The following is a 23,587-nucleotide window of genomic DNA, read 5'->3' as shown; positions in this document are numbered from 1 at the left end:
ATGGTCTATCGCTGGAGGCGTTGGGTCCTCCCAGGCTGCTCGCCGCCGATTGATCAACGGCAAGTGGCCGAGGGGTTTAAATTATGGCCGGACTCGGTGGTGGCGGTGGTGATCGAAAAATCCATACCCTACCTACCTACCTACCTACCTACCTACCTACCTACGTACCGCGGCTGCCGGGTTCTCATTATTTTGAGTGCGTCGAAAGCCCGGCGGTGGCCACATTGCTCTGGATACACGGCAGAGTGGAGGAGCTCCGCACCGTGCCGGCAGGATTAAAAATTTCAGTGTAGGTTGGCGCACGGACGCCGGGCGTCGCGACGAGCTCCCTTTGGTCACCGGACCGGAATTATAACCGAGCCAAAAGTTTTTACCGGCTTTTACGGGCTACCAACGAGAAAAGTTAAATTCAGTACTCACGAATGACAAAAAGGACAATACCACCCGAGACTCTCGGAGTCTGACACGCGCTTCCAAGTGGCTTCCCTCAAGCCTCAAGCTCTATATTTAAAGAACGAATGATCGACTCTCTGAACACGCTGTGTGCGGGACGAGATGGCCCAGGCCTGATATTTTAGTGATTCGCGAGCTTGTTCTACCGAAAAGAACTTACCGAAAACTCTTATTCTGGATAAATTTCGACATTTCGAGTTTTGTCTCGTACCAAAGGAGTGGCCAGTTGTCTTTGCCAGTCGAAAATCACGGCCTTTCGAATTCGATTACATACGAAACCACTTATAGTTTTCGCTATTCTAACTGTGATGTAACAAGCCCTGACCGACCGGAATATAGCGTCCTGTTTCTCATCACTGGAAGCTAGTAATCGGTTCAAAACGAATCTCTATGCTTACCCGATGGAGGCATTGGCTGCTGAGCTACTCTTCGCATAGGTCCTGCAGTGGGAAACCTCGCCTGACCACCCATTCCGATGCCGGCGTGCATCATCTGGGCCTGAGCTGCCTTGTACTCCGGGGGTGGAGGCCTAACGCCGCCCATTCCACCGGCCATGTGCTGCTGTTGCATCACCTGAAACATACATAATAGTGAATTACGGATAGACTGTGGATTGACGCAGGGGTTGTGAGATTGTCAGTGAGTTTCCGACGTCTCGAGCTTGTTTTTGTGGAGTCAGTAACGGTTGTCAGTAGTAGTCCCACCGTAGGTGGCGGGGCGTGAAGATTGACGTCGCAAACCGTTTTCAAGGCATCCTCTCGGCGCTGTTGCGAGATACCGTGACTTCCCAGTGTTGCAAATTCGTTCACCGCGAGAAGAAAACTAATTCTCGTAGCCGGTCTAACGGTTGAACCCGACAGGAGGGGAATCAAGCCGCGGTTAAGCCCGGAACGCCCCGAGATTGCGGTATGTCGCAAGTAGGAAGGTAACACCTACCGCCTTAAGCCGCAGGGTATGGTTTAAGCCGGTAGTACCGTAGCGATCTTTGCCGAATGTGTTGTTGGCACGTTCAAAACTTGGAAAACGGCTCTCAAAACGGATGAGAATTTTGCCAACTCCAGACTGAGTTGTACAGCCAGCCATCGCATGATGATGAGCTCGGTGTTCAAACGATCCTCGGGATACGGGCGGGCGTGTTGTAGATTGGAGTTGATGATGAATTGAGCAGCTTCGTCGAATGCAGCGATTACGAGAGGATCTGGCACGAAGATGACTAACCAATTCCGAATAGCGTGAAACGTCCAATTAGTAATTGGAGCAACATAGCGACAGTGCGACGTACGTGTACGTGTACGCGGAGCTTTTCAGTGCAGAGATAATGTAGGCAAAACAGCGCGTGAGTCATCGTTTCGCAAGCGTTGACGGGCGATGAGTCTTGGCTGTAGGAGATCGACGAGGAGACCGCGGGATTGGGTAAACATTCGTAAGAAACGTGACAGGCCCGACGATTAAACGGGTGCTGATGCAGCATTAGGTGGTCAAGTATCCGTAACAATAATAATATTGTCTTTTTTCGGGAGGAGGGAACGAGCTGGCGGCAAGTCTGGCACAGATCTAACGGAAGAAAGCAAAGCCGAGAAGAAGAAGAAGAAGAAGAAGAAGCAGACGAAGAAGAATACAACTTTTTTATTCCAATTTCTTTCATTGCTCTTCCCACTTTCTCCTTGTTTCTTTGTTGCTCCGTTCCTCCTCAAAGAATTTTCTGCTCTTTCTCAAGGTGCTTTCACCGGGATAGAGAAAACTTGCAAAGAATCACGGATACCTGTTGCTGCGCTGGCTCCTGCCCGGATAACTCAAGGTTCCGGATGGATGCAGCTCGTTTCAACGCTTATATGCGTTCCGGTGCGTTGACCAAATTATTATTCACCTTAAGGTCTCACCGCGACAAAACGTCGCAACGACATCATCAAGCAGCAAGAACTCGCTCGATATCTTCACGTGATTCAAATCGGTATCCAGAACAACGACAACTAAGACTCGAAAAAAAACATTGTAGAACTTCGATGAATCCGACTCACCTGCTGTGCGCGCAGCATTTGCTGCTGTTGGAGGAGTTTCGCGTGTTGATGATCAACCTGACCGGGTGGTACCTGCTGAGGATGACCTCTCGCCCCAGCGGCACCTCCAGGTTGTGAAACTCCCCCGGTAGCGGCAGCCCTTTGCCTGAGACTTTGCTGGGTGAAATTGATGGTCTGCGACTGAGATACCGAGCAGTAGGTATCGCTCTGGGAACCGGCGGGTCCGGATTGATTCTGGGCCTGTTGTTGGTTGAAGTACATTCCCTGCTGTGCCGCTACGGACACACCGGGTTTCAGGTCGCCGGTGAGCTGCATGTGTTGGCCTGCGGAAACCTGAAAAGTCGAAAGGATCACGTTAGTCCAAGGAGAATGAGAAAAGTACCTTGGTACAAAGACATTATTACCCCGATCGAATATCGACATACGATATCCTTCGTTTTCGATCCAAGCGTTACGCGATCGGGTGCCGAGTCATTACAATTGCGATCATGCGTCTTTGGCAGACAATAAGGATAAGTGGATCGGGATCGAAGACTCGGGCGTCGCCCGTCTAGAAACGTTGCTGCGCCCAGGGATGAGGTAAGCCTCCAATGATGGGCAACGGTCGAGAAGCAAAGTCATCACCCATGGCAATAGCAACTGTTCCACATATTTGACACGCTCCAGAGCTCAGGTGGCGAACAGACCCGACTTATATGGAGGCAATGACGTCGTCCTGACATCATTCTTATAATTTCTAATAATCCTGACAAGGCTAGATGTTCGACCCCGTCTTTGTGTCGGCGATGGTCTCGAGTTACCCCGCTGTCTTTTCAGACGGAATGTGAGAGCGGATCACGATTCTTTACTCGATCGTTCGACGCCGCGACGGAATCGCACCGATTGCAAAAAATCGAGTACGTTAATATCGCTGATCCCGTATCGCTTCACGGACGCGATAATTCGGAGGATAGATATGACGTCGAGGAAAGATCGCGGGTCGTCCTCAATGTAGTTAATTTTTGTCCAGCCTTGGACTCGCTGTGATCAGTCTGCTGCGCAGAAGTCTGGTTTATCGAGTGTTACACATATACCTATGCATGTTCCGGTACCGCATGGCTGGCTGCAGGCCGAATTTGTAGTACGTGCGTGTCAGTTTGAAGCAAGCAAACGAGCGACGACGCATAGCGACAAAACGGTCACCGCTATGTAGGACTATACACCAAATCGCGGCGGCAGAGATGCTCGATCGCTTTAGGCTTGCCAGCTTGTTGTGTCGACCGAAGTGCAGCCGGAGACCAAACTGCAAAAACAGTTGACGTAAACAATTTCAAGTCTGAAAGCGATTGTAATTTTATCCTTGAATAATAAAATCATGCGCCCGATGAGTATAATGACAAAGTGCGCACGACGTGCTGCAAGAATCACGTGGTTCACTGTCAACATTTCGATTAACCGTTCTGACATACCGGAAAGACTTGCGCAAATTCTGGCCTCACTTGATGGCCGCGTTGAATGAAAGCCAGTGCAGACCATCGCAAATTCCATATCGCGATAGCACAGCCGTCTACTTTACGCCGGCTGATACCAGCACGGAGACGACAATCAGTCCGAATCAAACGCGTATATTATTCCGGAACGATCCGCCTTTGAGTGAACAGAGGTCGGCAGTGGGTCCCATCTGCTTAGCCCGATTCCGAAATCACACCAAAGATCGCCAGCGGACCCGGTCATTGATCGTGCAATCTGCTTAATGACGAACGCTAAGAGTGACTACAGCGGCCGAATGCGACAAGCGAGGTCAAAGAGAAAAAAAAACAGGAGAGAAGATTACTATGGTTATTGGAAACTGCAGACACCGGACAGTTTGAGAATCACTTTTGTATTCTTAATTCTCGAATAATCGAGCGCAAATGCTAATTCACGAATTTGCTTATTTCGCAAACATCCTTGTTGAAAGCAGTCGTAAGACACAGTGCTGGATCGATGGTACCAGCTGTTAATTCGACGTTGAAAAATTCAAGCGAGTAGATATCCTAACCAAAGAAGGAACGAAAAGGGAATCTCGCTGAATGGATTCGTCGTTGAATAATTACCAGGCCCTACCGGCTTGTGTAATATTTTGAAGAAAGCCCCTTCGACAATCGAAGTTTAAATTACATTCTCTCGAATGGAACGGTACAACTGATGCTCTCTCTCGTTCTCTTATAGACTCCGAAGAATGCGAACGTGGTAATTGGCCACGGAACAAGTTAGCCAACTCCAGTGGAATCCACAAGTTTAAGCTGACCATCTCAACGGCGATTATGACCCGACTATACCACAATGATTTCCGCACTCTCCAAGTGTTTCAGGCTCTTAAAAGATATTGGTAATTCTGTTGATGCACAGGGCGTAAAGCACGAGGGGATAATTGAATTTTGGTGAAATCTTCTCAGTAATAATCGCTCTCCGCGCGCGCGCTAGAAAGAGAGCGACAGAGAGAGAGAAAGAGAGAGAGAGACAGAAAACGGCATTTACCATGCGCAGTACGCAAGCAGCAAAACAGTAAAAATGCATTCACGCGTTCATAGCGTGCAATAACAGAAATTCGTAAGAGAATAAATAAGGATAAATAAATAGATCCCAATGTATCTATTATAAATAAAAGTGAAAAATAAAAAAAGATGCATACAAGTATAGACAGATAATAATAATGAAGTTAATAGACAGATAGCAAGTTAAATTGTTAAATAATAATAATATTGATAACAACAATAAATTCTTCGACAGCAATACCGTCAGCATATTGATGAAACTGCGTGATCGTTGAGTCCTCGAACCACAGAAACAAGCTACTCGATCCACCCGTCGAGCGGTGCAGAGTCAAACCATAGCACGCATAGCATGAAGCATATATATATAAGAACGGACATAAGTAACAAATATGCCAATCAATACGTCCAGCCGAGATTTTTATTATACATACAGCTAGGTTAGGTTACGATTAGTAAATAGGCATAAAGACGTTCTTTGAAAAGCTACGTCGTCCCGGGCAGATAGATAGAGGGTGAGAAAGAGAGCGATGGAAGGAGAGATTCGCGGCCTTGTTCCGGACGCGCGTCTTCGTCGGCGGTAAAGTTGAAACGCGAGGCGCGTAGGTATCGGTGCAGCGTTTCTGCAGAGCCTCGGAATACTGCAGCACGGCATCGTCGAGCGGGGAGCCTCTCCGGACGCTGACCTGCGCCCCACCCCCGCGGCACGGCGGTCGGTGCAGATCCAGAGGAACGCCCGACGACCGGGAGCAAGTGTCCGCCAACCCGGCGGCGATCGCGACTCCGCGGTTCGTGCTCTGGGGCCGTTGCGTGCGGTTCGGGCTACCTCCTCATGCCTCCTCATGCCTTTCGATGCCTTTCGATGCCTTTCGATGCCTTCTTCCTCCGTCGTCCCTCGGGGTATAACTTCTCCGCCTCGATCACTCACCGCGAGGGTCCGCGGTTCGTTCCTTCGAGTGGATTCCACGCGGCGTCGTCTCCCGCCTTAACTCTGTCCGTCCTTAAGAGGCGGTTCACCACCGCGAACAAAGGCGGCAGATCAGAGACAAAAATACGGTAGCGGTGCCGCGAGTAAGGTGGGCTCCGTTCGGCTTACCGGATTTCAAATTTCATATCGTTCCGACCGCGTTTCGTTAATTGGATCTGCAGCCTCAGACGAGGGTTTTGGAGATCTCGTGTATGAACCTTGCAGTAAAAATAATCAAGCAAGTACTTTGTGCGGAAAGGTCTGGAACGCGACCGTTGACCTCGTGACGGATTCTCGGGACTGTTCTCCCTCTCTTCCGTTCTCTCTGTGTGTGGCTCTCGTTCTCTAGGTAGGCACTGGACGGAAATTAAACCTTGCGAGTGGCTAAGCCGGTTTAAAAGTTAGTAAAGTGAGCGGCGGTATTAGATGTCATCCCTGCACTGCACTCGCCTTCCTATGCATAGAGTAGACGGCGGCAGTAGCAGCGGCAGCAGTAATCTCGCGCGAAAGCTTTCAGCTTACTGGTTCCGTCGCGCTATATTCCAACCATGAACCCATGCTGCAGGCTGCACCGACGCTACTCGACGACGTCCTCAATCTTACGCTACTACGGTTCTCCCGTCGTACGCCTTGCTCCGCGATATGCACAACGTACTCAAAATTGTTAGCATCATTAAAAAGATACACCCGTTTCTGTTCGTATTTCGGTTGAGACGAAGATTGGGTCGAAGAGTCTCAGTCCCGTCAAAATTTGTTCGAGGAAAGATATTTCGATCTTTCGAGCAAATGGATTGCAAAGTGAGCGGGGAAACAAACGGTTCCTCGACATTCCTTCTCTCTCATCTCTCATCTCTAATACACCTGCAAAAACGAGTTCGCCTAACTGACGAACCGCTGCGAGGCGGGGATATAAAAGAGCAAGGAGACCTGCGTTAAGAGTTGAGGCTCAAAATCAAGTTCCTCACCCAGAAGCCTCAAGGCGGGTCCTCGTCCTCCGTGCATGATATACATTTGGAAAACCGATTTTCCTTCGGTTATATTTCGCTTCCTTCGGGACCTCCAGAATTCTGTGGCGTGAAACCAGCGTTTCGTCTGTGACTCGACTCCAGTTGGCGAATATCGCGAGTATAACGATTCACTGAGGATAAGAATCGCGGACTACGATCCGCACGTTCTACAATTAAACTTCTTCAGAGCGCCAGTCTATGGTTCACTTCTGCAACTTATCCGTCCCAGTATTATGAGAGATTAAGAAGTTGGAGTGTGGTGCAGGGTGACGATTAGATACACGACATCGACCATGCGCATTGGACGAACTAACGCGGACATGAGGATGACTTGGATACGGATGCTATACGAAGGAGACGAAGCGGCGCGCGACTTAAGTCGACAATCAGAGCCTTACTCAGATTCGTTCTCTTCTCCTTGGTAAACTCTTGGTCCGTTTGCGCGTTTAGTTATCGAATATCGATCCCACGTTACGCCGGCTCTTGTGTATATACCTGTGCAGTTCTTAGCAAATTCCCCGGGGCGCGAGAAGCGTTGGCTGCGGTTAATCCGAGAGTGCCTCTGAGTCGAGGATCGTGTACACTCGAGATCGGAAATTCCGTGAGTGTGTAATAATCGCGGCATGCGTTCTTCTAGCCGGGCGCGGCTTCTTTATCGGCCGGCCCGCAGTGGTGCTCAACGTTACGATTTAGTTAATCCGACAGTACCTCTGACAATGAGTCAGGGATTGTATATACTCGAGATCGAAATTATCATTCGAGAATTCCACACGGAGTAAAACGGATCTTCAATCCGAAGGAGCGGTCAAAGCCGAGTTTCTAGCATACACGGTCCCCGTTTTCCTAGAGGTTGATGGTTATACTCCCACCATCCCGTTCTATCCAAGGTATAAAATTTATGCGAAAAAGCCCTCCGCGCGAAATGAAACCGTGGAACGCGGCAGCCGCAGCGTTCGAATGACGAGCTCCGTGGCATGCCGAGTAAAGAGAAGAGAAGAGAAGAGAAGAGAAGAGAGACGGGAATGGGATTGGAATGAGAGAGAAAGGGTGGGTGGGGGGGGAGGTGAGGCGAGGTGAGGGTGCTTTCAAGGGGTCTTGGCACATGCGCATCCCGGTCGATAATTTCGTCGTGCAATGCACAACGCCACCCCGCCGCCACGAGATATAGTGCCGAGTGCAGGGTTGATATGTACCCCCGGCTTGCCTGCTTCAACGATTAACAGCTCTAGCTGCCGTACGGCGAAGCTACATCGCTTGTAAATATTCGTTTGACGAACGCTGTTAAGCTGTTTTTCTGTACACTGTGTACAGGCGTGCTTGAAAAAATGTATAAATGACTTGGCAGGATGAAAAGTAAGGAAAAGCACATCGGGTGGAATGTTGTACTAAAAGTTCTTTGACTACACGTAGGAACGATGTTAAGGAATGTCCCATCTGCGAACGAATCATCGGAAGAAATAATCCAGCACTATGCCAAAATTCTATACGATGTGCGATCCTTTCCGTCTGGTGTCGTGATTTAATTAACATCGTTCGAGTGTAAAATTGCAGTAGCTTAAGAAATGATCCATCAATTAAAACCGGACCGTTTACGTACTACTGTGGAATTAAAGCGGCGTCAGACTCAACACCACACTCCAAAGTGTGACCTTTGATTTGTTTTCTCACAAAATTACAACCAAGCACCATCCACGCTTCCGAGCATCCCGTCGATAAGTAAAGAGATTAATTATTTTTACACGTATATATGGTGATAATTTCCGGGGATTATCGTTTTACGGGAATTCGAAAAGCCGGGGGTAATCAGAGCGTCGATAAAGCGAGCGTATCAACATGTATTTATAACCATAACACAGGCAGTGGGTGATGAGTTCAAGTACAACACGGTGCGGAGAGGGTCGAAAGCGTTCGAGTCGAAGTTAGGGGATAGGCGAGAGGGGCAGGGAGGACGAGGACGAGGACGAGGACTATTATACGAGTCCGGGCGTTGGTCCGGGTGTTACTCGCCCCTCTGTGTACACACATGTGCCGAATATACTAGACCAACACCGAGGCGAGCGCTTATATTCCATTACATTTGGTGTAGCTGTTGGGCGAAGCTGCCTCCACCGTGTTCCGGTAGCCAGGAGGGTGAGAGTGGCAACCCCTCCGCACTCGGCCAGCAGCCTCATCGCCAAACCCCTCGAAATTCCACTCACCCCAACGTCAATGTTTACGGGGGTGAGGGTGGATAGGCGGTTGCACCGCTGTTGATCAATATAGTTAACTGGTTAGTATTTCTGGCTGGTTAGTAACCGAAGTGTGCCTACCTAATACGTCTATATAATTATACGCACATCTGTGTCGGTGCGTGAACGGGAAAAGAGGACCGGTAAAAATGATCGTACCAAAACTTTCCCGATTAACTGCTGCAACGAATCGTTTTAGAGAATTCCGTGTGTGTGTGTGTGTGTGTGTGTGCATGTGTGTTACTCAAATTCGTATGACGATTGCCGATGGGGCACCTGCCCCCTGCAGTACGCATACCAACGAACAGTTTTCTCAGGCCTCGATAGATTTACGGATGATAATTTATAGCGAAGATGAAAATTGCTGGTTTGTTGATTGAAGAAACTGGGACAAAAAGGAAAGGAGTGTTTCAAGGGGTGGGGGTAGCTAAACTAGGCGGAGGAGTCTCGTAATTCAGCAAAGGAAATCAGCTCCTCATTCTTTTCCTTTCTGTCTCTTCTTCTTCGCACTCTACACATACACACAGCCACACACACACACACACATTCGTTTGTCTCTATGCACATGTGCACAGCGACATGTGTCTCAAACTGTAGGTTTGAATCCATTTAGAATATTTCGTCGTTCCTTGGAGGGTAAATATGTCCCGTGTGTATGGAAGTTACAGCCATTGGTGAAAAATTCAATGGGAATCACTGAGTTTTATTTTATTCATCACACCAAGTCAATCCGAAGCCGACCCCTGGCAACTGTAAGTAACTGCATGGGGCCGGCGATTATCAAGTCACGCTATCGGACGGTGTCAAGTCGGGCATACGCGCCCTGTTTACACTTTTATTAGTTCCGCCTCGATGCTGAATACATTTGCACGGAAATTACGCTTAATCCCGGCTCCCGCCGCCACCGAGTCGTCGGGGACGACAAACTACTAAGCAAAATAGGCAAGTTGATCATCTGTACGGTAATTCTATGAGCCATGTATCAACAATTTACTACCTATTCAGCGGGACGATGATACGGCCAGACCGTAATTATCCTGGGAGTCTCGTTTCAAAGTGTCTACGTATAGCGTGACGGAAGGAAGATAAAACCGACGATATTTTTAAACATATTTTACAGAGCACGCAACGTTCTCGAAAAGAGCGCAATGCTAATCAAACTTTTTCTCAACCAGCAACTTAGGTATACGACGACGAGTCGCGAACGTACCGCACTGCGGATAAGAGAGTCGATAACTTTCCACTTGTTATTTATTCATTTTCTTTGTTTTTATTCTGCAGATAGTCGTTCATTTTTCACTTCCACTGCCTCTTGTGGATTTGTTTTTTTTTCTGTATCATTTCACTCACGTCGATTTACACCTTCAGCATTTTTCTTTTTCTTCTTTGCGCAGTCGTCGGTGATTCGATTAAAGAATAAAAAACAACGACGAATAGACGTTCCTTGGCAGACCGTCTTGTGGACGATATTTTTTTTTTCCACACCTCTCCTACTTTGCTTCGCACTTGCTCTGACCGTACCAGTCTATTCGCCGAGTGTAACGTCGACCTCGTTTGCACCAGGTCACGGACGCACCTCTGTTTTAGGCGAGCACCGTGACACCGGTACTGGTGCTGTTATACCAACTTACTCAGCTACCGCCGAGCTAAAGCTTGTTAAAATTAATTAATTATATTCGCTTAGAATTACAGCCGGCTAAGTTTCGTCCACGGTATATGATTTGTGAAAACGGGTCGAGCTGAGAGGGATATGATAGCCGGTGCGCAATAGAAGAACAGCAGAAATTTTGTTAACTCACGAGAAGACTGTCAAGGGTACCTACGACGTGGATATAAATGTCGAACGTTCCCGCTGGCTCAAGACGACCGAAACCCAAGTTTCATCCTTAAAACTTGACTCGATGAGTACGGATTTCGTTTTGGGAAACATTCGGGGTTGGAGCCGTTCACCCTGCAGAAGAGTAACGCAACCGGGGAACGCGGACCCCCATCGTGCAGCCATCGATTTCCGATGGTGGCATTTAGCATTCCCTATATACCCTATACCCCCGGATCCCATCTCTCCTTCCTCATCGGCTATATCCCATCGGTATGTATCCATATAGGTGACGTTCACATATGTGTACAAGTAATGGATACGGATGTGCAGGTTATAGATGTGCACATGGGGAGCTCGCTGGTTCGCACATCCATACCTCCGCCGCATTTCATTCGAGCTACCCGGTGTCGCGGATGATAACGAAGTGCTGTTATTTAATTTTTTATGTCCTTTCAATTCTTCTCGCCGATCTTTGATTTTCCAAATTTATACGAGTGAATCGTCCACGCGCGGGACGAGGCAACGGGATAAGAAACGGGCGTAGAACGGGAGGCGTTAGGGGGTGATGATTATACCGGTGGAACGGCTGAAACGTCGCGGACGCGGTAGCGTTGTCGCATTAATTATTGTCAATGAGGGTCTTTGTTTACGCGGTGGTGTTCATCCACCCACGCCATGCCGCAAACTTTCGGGTGACACGAGTCAACCTGGGCCAAGGGTGCCGGGGCCGTTCACTTCCGGTAGTTGGCGGATATACCTCCCGAGTCGAGCCACGATTCGAGACCTTGCAATTTCTCTTCGCCCCTTCGAGGAGAAGAAACAAGGAGGTAGGGTATCGGTCAAATTTCAGATGAAATCCGAAGAACCCCGCACAATCCTCGTTAAAGTACGAAAAGACCTGTTAGAAAGATTCCTCGATACGCTGCCTCGTCTTTCTCGTCTTGTCTTGTCCTTTCCCAAAAATGTCCAGGAAGTACGCTTCTTTTGAACAAAAATTCAGGATCTTAGCATGCAGCAAAACATCGCCATCGTTATTACCTAACCCGTTTCGTCCGGCGTGCGTGAAAACCTGTCAGAGACGGCTGCCGGATATCATTTCTATAACGAAAACGCGTATTTCCTGGTGCACGTTTGTTTTACGCAGGCGTGACAGCTCGCCGCGGCCATATTCGAGGCTCGTTAAACCCGGAGGATTGGTGGAGAATCTGCGGAGCCTCGACGTCACCGTCGCCGCGGATGGTGCACTCACACTCGTTGGTGCCAACCGCAGCGTATAACCGGAGGTGTATAACAACCGGGCTGCAACCCGGAGGCAGCAGCGTGCGGCTGCACGGCGAAGTCTCTGAATTATAAAAATGCGCCGTGTTCCTGTCAGCTTCATGCGCCACGTTTGACACGCTCAAACGTCCGGGTCGTCGAATACTCCGCTACTTTTTCCCCTTCTTTTTAACCATGGATTTTTCAACTTTTCGATTATTTAACATTTTTTTGTCGCTGCTGTTGTTGTTCTTGTTTCTGCTTTGTCTCCCTTTCATTACTGGAGTTTGACACGCGTGTAGACATATGTGTGCGTCTGGAAAGGATGAGTGAGTGAGCGAGTGTGAGTGAGACGAGGAAAAAAGGTCCCGGGACCGGGGGTTTTGCAAGGGCGTTTCGAGGGCGAGTTAAGGAGACGCCGAAGGGCTAACGATCGGGAGCGGGTAGCCGAAAGTCACTGACGCTACGAGCGAAGCTGCCGAGCGGGAATGTTAATTAATTAGCACCGAGACATTGATCAGCCGCGTTGGGTTACGTCGCGTATTTACAGCTCGGCCGCTAAACAACCGCTTTATTTTCCCTGCCGACCTCCTACCCCGGCTTCGAGCTAGTTTGACAGCTCTGACGATCCTGCGTCCAGATCCCGTTCCCCACCTTTTCAGCCGTCAGTCGTCAGTCTTCAGTTTTCAGTTTTCAGTCTTCAGCCTTCCAGCTCCACGTGAATTTAGCAACTCACGAAAATTACTCCGTGTGCCTAATTACCTTATACGTATACCAGACACCGTCCGAAAGTTCAAATTTGAAACGGCAACTAGCCCCAGACGACGATAAACGCGAAGTTTCGTTATATTGTATTTTTTGCCGAGAGAAAGAAACTCGCCTTTTACTCTTTCGCAGATGGTTCATAGAAATTATCGGAAACCGTGTATGAATTCGCAACTTTGGATAAAAGAGCCTTCCGTGGAACAGACCTTGTTCGAAATTTTGGTAAGGTTTTGTCGGGGCGCATTACCGCGGAGGCTTGAAAACGTGGGAATGGATTTTTCTTTCTCCTGTTATTTCATGCTTGTTTTTCAGACGCGCGTGGCAGCAGCCGTTGTACAAAATGCTCTTTCGTTGCAGCTTATACTGCAGAGTGCGGACGATGTTTGTCTCTGGAACAAAAATGGGAAAATACTTCCTGCTCGACCCCCGTTGGGTAACGATCACTCTCTCGCTCTCTCTTTCCCCGATACTCGTGCTTGCTTTTTCGCTTTCCCCGCGCCTCGCCAGGACGCCCCCCACGATTATACCGAGTGAAGTATTGCAAAGAAGGGAAAGAAGAGCAAATTCCCGAGGAAAAGTGAACGGATCTCTGGCGTTGTGGCGAGGAATAAATTTACACGCTCCTCTTCGGCTGCGTGGTTTACCGTTGAAAGGTGAGGGAGAAAAAAAAAGATACCGAAAAATCTAGACCATTTTCTTAGACTTTTCGATCTTTCAAAAGTAATCTATATGCGCGTTAGCTCTCGTTCTCTTGTTACACCCTCGTACATTCATTGTAACAGATGGAGTATATAAAACAGAAAAAAAGGAAGAATACAAATCCGTTTCGTTATTTTTTATCACCATTTTTTCTCCTCAACCGATCCCTGAGGGGGTGAACACCATGAATTTCGAGGGTAGTAGAATCTCGCGTGGCAAATTGGAATTAGGGGTCTCGTCGGGGTATCGAGTTGGCGAAAAAATTCGCATATTTCGGGCAGAATCGCAGTCTCACGTTTCGCGAGGGTTAGGTAGGTGGCCATAAGTCCGCGCCCGGTTGGCGAACGGTGGCTCAGAGCGTCACGTTGCATTAGCGAGGTGTCGAGACGCCCAACGTCCTCGGGGCTTCCTCCCACCCCTGTCGGCCTTATTTCTCGTCCGAAGGACTCCGCGGATCTCCCGATGGACTCGCCCACCGCTCTCGTTTCTTCCATTTACCACACATCTATATCCTCCCCACTCTTTGCCTCTAGAATCTACATTTCCCTCCACATGTCCATTATTACTGCGTAAATCAACAGTCCCTTAATTTCTAGTTGAAATTCATCCAAGCAGATATTACAAATGATCGGGAAAGATCCTTGACGATGACAAAAGTTTCCAATACCACGCGCGACGTACCGTGCGTGGCGGTACCAAAAATCGCGACGGACGTAAGAAGGGTGGTAAAAAAAACAAGTGTGTAAGAAAGTGCCGATCGGCCGCAGTGGCTCGTGTTAGTATTGACTTTTCCACGAAGAGAGTGCGGTGCGGTGCGAGACGGTCGGGTGGCGCGATGATGAGATCTCTCGGGGAACCGAGAGCGCCTACCCTGCCCAACCAGCCAGCCAACCAACCAACCAACCAACCAACCCTGGGGCGGTGCGGCGTGAGAGGAGCCAGTACGCTAGGGTGCCGGCAAGCCAACCCCGGACGGCAGATTTACCCAGCCCCGGGATTCACGGTTTTCGCCTTGGCCACCGCTGACCCGAATCGGGGGGCAAAAACTTATCAGAGTCGATTTCTCTCGTCCGTAGAAATTTGCCATGGAGCGAGAGATTCGCGAGGTATCTACTTTGGATACTACGCGAGAGACTCTGAATCTCGTATAATCCTCACCGATTCGCATGCAGTTAGTTATTCGCACGTGAACAAGGTTTCAAACCGCGTCAAGTTTTTCTCAACGATCAGTCGGCATCGAATTCTTAACTGAAACAGATAAGTGAGAAACAATTGCCATTCTCAAGTTCGGATATGTTTCACTGTTGTAATAACTTGTCGGAGAGGTATTTCCTTACATGTAATTACAGGGGTTGAAAATCCGTAAATATACAACACGATATGACGTTACCCGATTATGGTTGAAAATTATTTCGCGTCGGTGAATCCCACGCCGTCAAGTTTACCGTACAGGGTTATAGTAATACGAAGCTAAAGGCTAAAGAGGGGGGAGAAAATTTCCTCGAGCGTGGGTTGTACGTTGTACGAAGGTTATAAAATGTGGGGTGTGTAACGGGGTACGTGGATCGAATAGCGTAAAAATACATCCCCGTCGGCGATAAAACCGCGCCTCCACCGTCAAAAATATTAATTCCAAATCCCGTCTTCCTCGGAGTGTTTAGTCTGTACATCCTAGGCTGACACCCTTCCGAGAGGAGAGATGGCCAGGAAGGTTGTTGGTTGCCTCCGCGCGGATGTCGCGGAGGGTCGAAGGTGGCGGTGGCTGGTTATATTATCGGGGGAGGCATGGAGGGCTAACGGGGCGGGTTGCGGAACCGAGTAAAGCGAGAGCCGTCGGGGTGGGGCGAGGAGGGTGAGGAGGGTGAGGAGGGGTAAGGAATTATACTACGTGCCCGGAGTGTCAAGTCACCGGGTGGTTTATGGAACAGCCGTGAACGCGGCAGGCTACGTCGACTCGATGGCGGCTCGACGCTGTGGCGTTGCTTAGCCGGTCGTCTCATCGTCGACGTCGACGTCGTCGTCGTCAAGGTGGTCGATGGGTCGCGGTGCTTTCGGGAGAACCTGTTAACGGTTACGGGTTCCCGGGCCTCAGCCGCCTTAAGGGGTTTTCACGATGGGGGGAAAACGCGACGTGTATATAATAGTATAAGGAAGCGAGGAGGAGGAGGAGGAGGAGGAAGCGCGCTGCATTAACCAACCGGCTGAAAAGCGGCTTCTGTTTTTCATCCCTTACACCATGTACTTCACCGACTTTTCATACGCGGCACGCAATGCTTGTCAAATGTCACCTAGATCGAATAAACGGGATTGAAATTGACTGACGTTTTCCTATCTCCTTACGTAGGGTAGCTAACATATTTTATTACCTGCAGGGCCGATCCTAAAACCATAATCTCGTTTCGACGTATGCGAATTATTGTTTGCATAGGTGGTGTAACGTTATACTTCGTACTGCTGTTTGTCTATGCGCCGTTTGACGATTTTCTCATAGAATCGGGACTCGTGACTGATCGGTTCACGTGGCGAAACCGCGTGGTTCAATCGGCGGTGACTCTCGATAATTTTATACCGTACATAATTGATTAGTAATTAACACGCCTCCGACATCTTTTGTCTCGAGGGTTTATTGTTCGGGAGTGGTGATACTCCATGAATTGATTTAGGTACAAGGGGTAAGTGCATAATAGAGGCATAAACAAATAAACGTCCAGGTTATACGAAACTATCGGCTAGCGAATTCCTTGATTAATCCACTCTTTCCTAATCCCGTAGTCCGAAATGACACACCGCGATGATTTCCAATTCCAGTACCGGGGACTGGTTCCCTTTTAATCAACGTCGAAATTCCGGAAAAAAAAACCTGTGTACCACAGCCGAGATAGGGCAAGTTTAATTCCGCTGTCGCCGAGCGGTTATTCGGATTAAATAGGTCGTAAGAAATCTTAATTAAATCCTTGAAAATACGCGTCTGGTTGCCACTGTGCAGGTTGTATTTCGGTAGGCTGTGAATGGCGGCCTCCGCATATAGTATATAAGTCGGCGGTACACGCCGCCTCCTCCTCTTCCTCCTCTCTCTCCTCCTCCTCCTCCTCCCGACTGCTATTTCACAGTCCTTCACAATCTTCGCAGCCGCGAGCTGCGCGAGGTCTCTCTCTCTCTCTCTCTCTCTCTCTCTCTCTCTCTCACTCTCTTTCCCTCTCTCTATCGCTCTCCGTGTTCATGCACACACACACACGCACACGCGCGCCGTACACAGTCGTCTGGTATTTTCGCTCGAGGCTCGCCGATGCTATTCTTGCAGCTGGATCGCAAACGCGTGTGATATGCTAATACGCTTTCAGTGGCGCAAAACTTAGCTGTTCCTCTTAAGCGGCTGTTCGGACTTCAAACATGTATACGCGTTGTGTCTCGTCGGTGAATCACAATAATTGTCCGATATTTCGTGCATCAATCAGCAAACTACGACGACCACAACGACCGAAAACCGTTCCGTCTCGTAGTCCTTCATCTTTTATCACCCACTCGCCCGCATTTATATGTACAGCAGGCTGTTAGTTACACCCTCTACTCTGCTCACTCGAAGGAAGGAGGGAGAGAATCAGTTGATTAGAAAATCAATTTCCACCCAACGCGACAAGATATATACGCGCGTTCCAAGTAATTTGTTTCCACCCCTCCATCCGAGTTACCTACCAACGCACACCGGGAAGCCGGACATAAGTCGGAAGCGGAATAAAGGGAGTGTCGCATCGTTTCGTCTCGTCTTCTCGACCCGCGTACGAGACCAGCTCTCTCTCTCTCTCTCTCTCTCTCTCCCGCTCTCTCGTTTTAGACAAAAGGTTAGGCGTGTGCGAGTCCACGTGTAATATGTGGATGTGTCGCGGTACCAAGCTCAGCGGTTATTTTCCAGGAGGTCTGCAAAACTCCCGAGAGACGACGACTACGAGCGCGGCTATCCTCGAGGTGTCCGAATGAGGACCGAGATTAGACGTGGCGTCAGCCACTTTATCGTTCCAATCTTCCCTCTCTCCGCATCTCCTCATTCTCGGTGACAAATACATTATATCGGGCGACATTCTAGCCAAGAATAATGTCAGACATCGCAGGTATACACAAAGAATACGAATTATAATGAGAAAAGAAGTAGCGGAAAATTTTCTTCAAATCCCCCATTAACAATTTTCGATTCAATTCAATCCACTATCTCGGCAACGACGACTCGGTGGCGCTGATTCACAAGTTTACACGTCTGTACACGTATAATGCAAACTCGTATGCCGACAGATAGGTTATATCTACGGATATACATATATACATATGTGCATCTGTAAAATGTATTTAGATCGACGTTCGCGTTGTCAAGGAGTGGGTGGTGGTGCAGGGAAAGAGGAGAGAGCTGTACGATCCACACTCGTACACCAGCGTGCGGAGAATTACGTTATACACTTACACTGTAGGCAGGGAGGGCCGGTTTACACATGCGACGACGGGGATTGCTGCAATGCGGCTGTACGTGTATGTCAGTCTTTTAATTGAAAACGTTATTCGGCCTTCTCTCTCTCCTTGCGGAAGCCCGAGCTGTACGGGTGTCTAAATCCATACGGTATATCCCCCACACCTTAGCCTCTTCCACCTGTCCGGCATGCGAATGCGGAGAATGAAAGCTTCGACTTTTGCGAAAAATTAATTAAGCGTTTCGAATCGCAACCGTGTAGTCGGAGTTTAGAGATTTCCGTAAAATCTTCCTTTAGTTACACCAACGCAGAGCACGTGATTAAACGTGTAAATTTGACCCTTTCAAAGGTATAAAGTATGACGGCAGAACCAGCAGCGGCTGTAGTCGAGAGGTAAAATTCATAAGGAAGTGAGCAGTGAATTTCCGGCAATGCGGCGGCATTGGCGGTGGGCTTTGCCTCCCGGTTACAAAGTACGTCTGGGGAAATGGCACTTCCGGGGATGAGACCGAGAGGAGGTAGGAACGCGGCAAGGGTAACCGAGGCCAAACCAAGAGGTACGACAAAGAGAATGAGAACGAGACGGCGATACGGCGAGAGAAAGGGAGGAGGACCGACTGGGATCAGGCGCAGAAGAGCTTTGTTTACAGTAACGAAGATGTAAATAAATTATAACCACCGCTTGCCATCGACCACCAGAGGTTTCCACTGTCCGTCTCCGCACATTTCGTTGATTATTGCACCGACGGCGTATGCGAATATAAATTTTCCAAGCCATAGGCGTGCGTTTATTTATACATGTATCGTACCTACCGTATGCCACGTGAATTTGAAACCCAACGTAGGCAAATACGCGTTTAAGAAGCTTTCTCGCAGCAGCACGGTAGAAAAAATTGCAAACGTTGAAAGGGTTGTTTTACACGTTACCGAGGGAGTAATAAATTCCACTGACTCTTCGTCTGACATTTAGGAAAACGATGTGTTGTTTTCCCAAACGGGAAGAAACGCTTATTATATGGTTTAATGCGTTAATAATAAGTACGCTCGGGAAAGGGTTTTGCAAATAATATGATACTTTTGTGAGCACCTAACAGTCGAAAAATTGCTCAGAACTATGAAATGAAAAAAATAGAACCAGAATGAGTACATGATGTGAAAATAGGTATGCCACATTTTCTTGTTATTCTCATCACGCGCGCTTTTTTTTTTTTTTTCGTTTTTTTACAATAATTTGAAAACAGTTCATGCCTTTGGCGAAAGGCAGGGAAGGTGAGGCGGAATAAAAACGTTTTGAATATCGAAGTGAATTCATCGTTAAACCGTTATCGTCTGCAGGATCATCAAGCATTAACGAAAAATATTGATTTGTTATGTTTGATTTTCGGAGCGTTGTTTTCGTCGAAACGCGCAGTTTGTAGATGTAAATTTAGCAGGAACAATCAGAGATAAAATAATCACTTTCCCTCTCCGATTCCAGTGAAACAAGATATAAGAGGATTTTTTATTCGCGGAATAATAACGAGGAACATCTCGATCATCCGACGATGATTTCATAACCACGAGGCTTACTTCGAATCGTTCCCCGCTACCTTGTCGGTGCTGCAAATATTATTTTTCACCGCTTTGAGTAGAAGCAGAGACGGTTGGTTCCGCAAAACGAAGAGAAACGGCTCGGATGGTGGGAGTAAAAAATTGGCAACGTTTCTTTATTCGTGTGTGACACGTAATATCGCATATATCACGGTGTAAAAGCCACCATGTTCAACCGTGACAAACTTTTCAAGTATAATGCAGCTAAAATGGTCGGGATATTGCACGCGAGTTGGAAAAAACGAACCGAGACGAAAGAGAAAAAAATATGAGCAAGATGGAAAAAGAAAAGTACAATTCTGGTTTTTTCAACTAGTCGTTTTCTTTTCAATTTTCGAATCAGAGTATCGAAGTATCATCGAGTAACGTCGTTTGAAAGTTTCTCCAGACGAAACCATAGCTAGCTCTAGTCTGCCGAGAGAAGGAGTGAGAACTTTGTAAGGATTTAATCCGTTCCTTAACTCGGCGAGTTGATCTTTCCGTGGCGGAAAACGGCGCTGCAGCGTTTTGCTCGCGAAAACAAAACGCCGATCTCTCCGTATATCCAACTTGAAAATATCCTCGGATTAACTTGGCACCGTTCAACCTGCAGACAGATCTTCCTCCCCATAGCTCGTCGTTACCTATCTCTAAAATAAAACGCAAGAAAAAGCATCGGTAAAGCGACAACACCGCCGACCTAATCGAACGGCTTGGCCCAATAACATCTCGCGTTAGAAGTTCGATCGAATTTGTCTCTAGATCGTTTGCAATCGCAAACGAGCCGAACACCCGTGGGCAGGGTATTTGATTCGTTTAGGTCAGGTTGAATCAGTCAGTGTTTCGGTCACTTGACCCTGCGACTTGGCCGAAACTCCGACTTGAACAGCTTTAAAGCAATATACACGCAAGCAATGATCCGCACCGTTGAGAGAACGCAACGACATCCCAGCTATAAGAGTATAATCGCGCATACGTCCCGAAGAATTCAACGGAATTTCACGTCACTTCCCTCCCGCCGCGCGATGCGGGGAGATTTGTTTTCGCAAGAGGGCGAGACACGGTGGGCAATTTCATTATCGTGCCACGTTCGCCGACCGGTGACGGGTTATAAGACCAGGCGTAAGGCGCCCGCTATCATCGGGAGCATCGCGCTACGCCGGCAACACCTAGTTATCGTCGTAGTCGGGAGAAACGACGAACCACGCCATAGACGCGACGCCGTTTCAACGCCCACGCACACACCGCTTTCAGAGGCACACCGACACCGGCCGCTCTCTTTCTCTCTCTCCTCTCCAGAGGCGGCGGCAGCAGCGGCACCATCGAAGGCACGTAGGCCATATTACGCAGCGAACGAGCATCTCTGGGTGTATATGCCCATGTACGTCCGTACGCAACAAGGGACATACGCACACCTCGGACCGATTGGCCCGAGAACTCTGTGATCCGTACATCCCAACCACTTTTGTTCACCCAGTCATTGGTTCATTCATATTTGTTCACCATGCCGAAGAGCAACGTTGAGGCTTCGGATGCTGGACTCTCGGCGACGAGGCAGCTACGGTTTCCTCTTTCTTCGTTCCTCTCCGGCGGCCCGTCATCTCCCTCTACAAAACCCCGGGCGTAAATGAGCACATCCTGCCTCTCTGAGACGAGAGACAAAGAAGCCCGATCGAGATCCAAGCTTTCTCTCGATGAAAATTTCCAACAAATTTTTTCTCACCCTAGGCACGCGTTATATCTTATTTTGATCATCGTCGCGTGACCGACGACGAGACCCGGAGGGGATAAAATAGTTGATAAGAGAATTAATACTCTCGAGCCTTTAACCTCGCCAACGGACAAACTATTTTCAACTTTAACGAGTTGTTTATCGGGACCCGGCTTTGCCAACCGTCGTAAGGTAGCGAGGCACTTGTTTGGATCATCTCGTGCGGTACGGACTTGGCGTCGTCTTCTTGAATTCCGACCACATCTCAAACCCTGTTTAATAGCTGGTCGAAACTTAACCGTACGGTTTGCGATACGGTGGCGGAAATTCGGGTAAAACGAAGACGAGGAACAAGAACGATTCCTCGGGAGTCGAGCTACTCCGTCTATTTCGTGCCTCAAAGAGTTTGGCACCCGTGTTCACGATGCGAGGACCGCGCGGCGAGCGCCGTAAGGCGGGACTATTTTTGAGCGGTGTTTATCTGGCCTGGATTATATAGTTATGAGTTCCAGAAGGCAGAGCAACGGCGGGATAGTTCCTTGAAAGAGGTCTCGATCATTTGCCCGGAGTTGCGCGAATTATACTCGCGGTACCTGAAACAACGAGACCTCGCAGTTGGAAGAGATTTCGAACCCCCTTGCCGGCAAGCCCCGAATGCGGAACGGAGAAAGTGTGAAAAGATTACCGTTTGTCGAAAGCTTGCCTCAGCTTGCGATCTTTGCGATATTCAAATATTGTACTCGAATTTAGTATTAATAATATGCGTGTAATTAAATCACCTGTTATACGTAAAATCTTTCTTTACAAAGAAAGAATTATATTCAAGAGACGAAGAATCGGATGTTGAAAATTATTCAAAGGCCCTTAGCGATTTGGAATATCGAAGAGCGAGTTACTCTGCAGTAAATTACAAGCTTGGTCTGTTGCAGGTACGAAAGAAGAGAGGAAGATACGCGAAGAGACGAAGCACTCCTCCACGACGTACATCAACTGGTATAAGTGATTAGCACCGGAGTGCGCAATTTGCGGAGTAAAGTCGAGAATCCGAAAAAAAGAGGGACGACTAGAGGGAAAAACCAAAGGTGCAGAGAGAGCGTGTTATCCCAAGTTGGGCGAAATTCGGTTAGTCAAAAAATCCTTCTTATAAAACCGGGCCGGCGTTCTCGGAGCCCTTGACGTTCGATCACGTTCTAAATTTAAAAAAGTGGCTCGCCTCGCAATTGAGGAGGCACTTTTTCCTAGATGGTATCGCGAGTCGACGACGACGAAGGCGCGTACGCTGTATAATACGCGACTAAATATATACGTGTAAAAATCTTATCCGCTTTTACAGCAGCAGCAGAAGCATCAGGGGCGGCTTGAGCTTTGGAAATCGAAAATCTGAAATGAAAAGTACAAATACCTGTCGCATCGAAGCGCTCGTGCACCGTCGTCGTTAATGAACAAGGCACGCGCGGCGCTCCCGTTCGAAAATATGGTCGTGCACTTTGTGTCACGGTCGCGCTAATATTAGCAGCCAACGATTACTGATCGACAAATCGAGAACCAGGTATTCGACTCGTGTCCCGAGGCGTCAATCAACCTGAAGTTGTACGATACCGAGTCTAGTCTGGGCCTGAGCTCGATCGTACGGCTGTAGTTGAGGCTCACGACAGATTGGCGACAAATAACCTTACGGGGACTAAAAGAATTCGCAATATTTCCAACCCTTTGGTGGTGATTGATCCGTCGAGGGTTAATCTCTGTTTTTTTTTTTTTTTTCATGTTTCTATTATATTTTTGCACTTTTTATATGCCCGTAAAGACGTTTCAGACTCTGGGGTGCCTGAGGCATTAAAATTTAATGCAAAATTGGAATAATTTAATTATTCGTACGTTTTTTATAAACAATTCGCGTGAAAATACTCCTTGTTTTAAATTTAAAGAAATGTTTGAAAATCTATTTTTTTTTGTAACGTAGACAGCTGAGGTGCTGAAATTTATAGCGCATATTTTTTCAGATTTTTCCGTAAGCTAGTTTTCTCCAAAAAAAATTTTGCAAATTTCGACACATGAATTTTGTTTTTTGTACATTACTCAAAAAACCGCAAACTTAGCCAGCGATTCCGAAAACCCATATTATCTCCC

General features: G+C 48.1%; 1 protein-coding gene across 11 annotated transcripts in view; it reads right to left on the bottom strand.

The window, feature by feature from the left end:
* The window catches only part of LOC124185867 (neurogenic protein mastermind-like), a 125,533-nt gene that overhangs the window by 4,068 nt on the left and 97,878 nt on the right, over positions 1–23,587 (bottom strand). For all 11 annotated transcript variants that reach the window (XM_046577066.1, XM_046577067.1, XM_046577068.1 and 8 more), the window contains 2 exons: positions 2,472–2,804; positions 852–1,026 (listed from right to left, as the gene is read on the bottom strand). In XM_046577066.1, coding sequence (XP_046433022.1) covers positions 852–1,026; positions 2,472–2,804 — 508 coding nt within the window. The remainder of the gene's footprint in view (positions 1–851; positions 1,027–2,471; positions 2,805–23,587) is intronic.

This window comes from Neodiprion fabricii, chromosome 6 (genome assembly GCF_021155785.1).
Source record: "Neodiprion fabricii isolate iyNeoFabr1 chromosome 6, iyNeoFabr1.1, whole genome shotgun sequence".
NCBI lineage: Eukaryota > Metazoa > Arthropoda > Insecta > Hymenoptera > Diprionidae > Neodiprion > Neodiprion fabricii.
The sequence above is the reverse complement of the archived record's forward strand: the minus strand, read 5'-3'. Positions and strand labels throughout refer to the sequence as shown.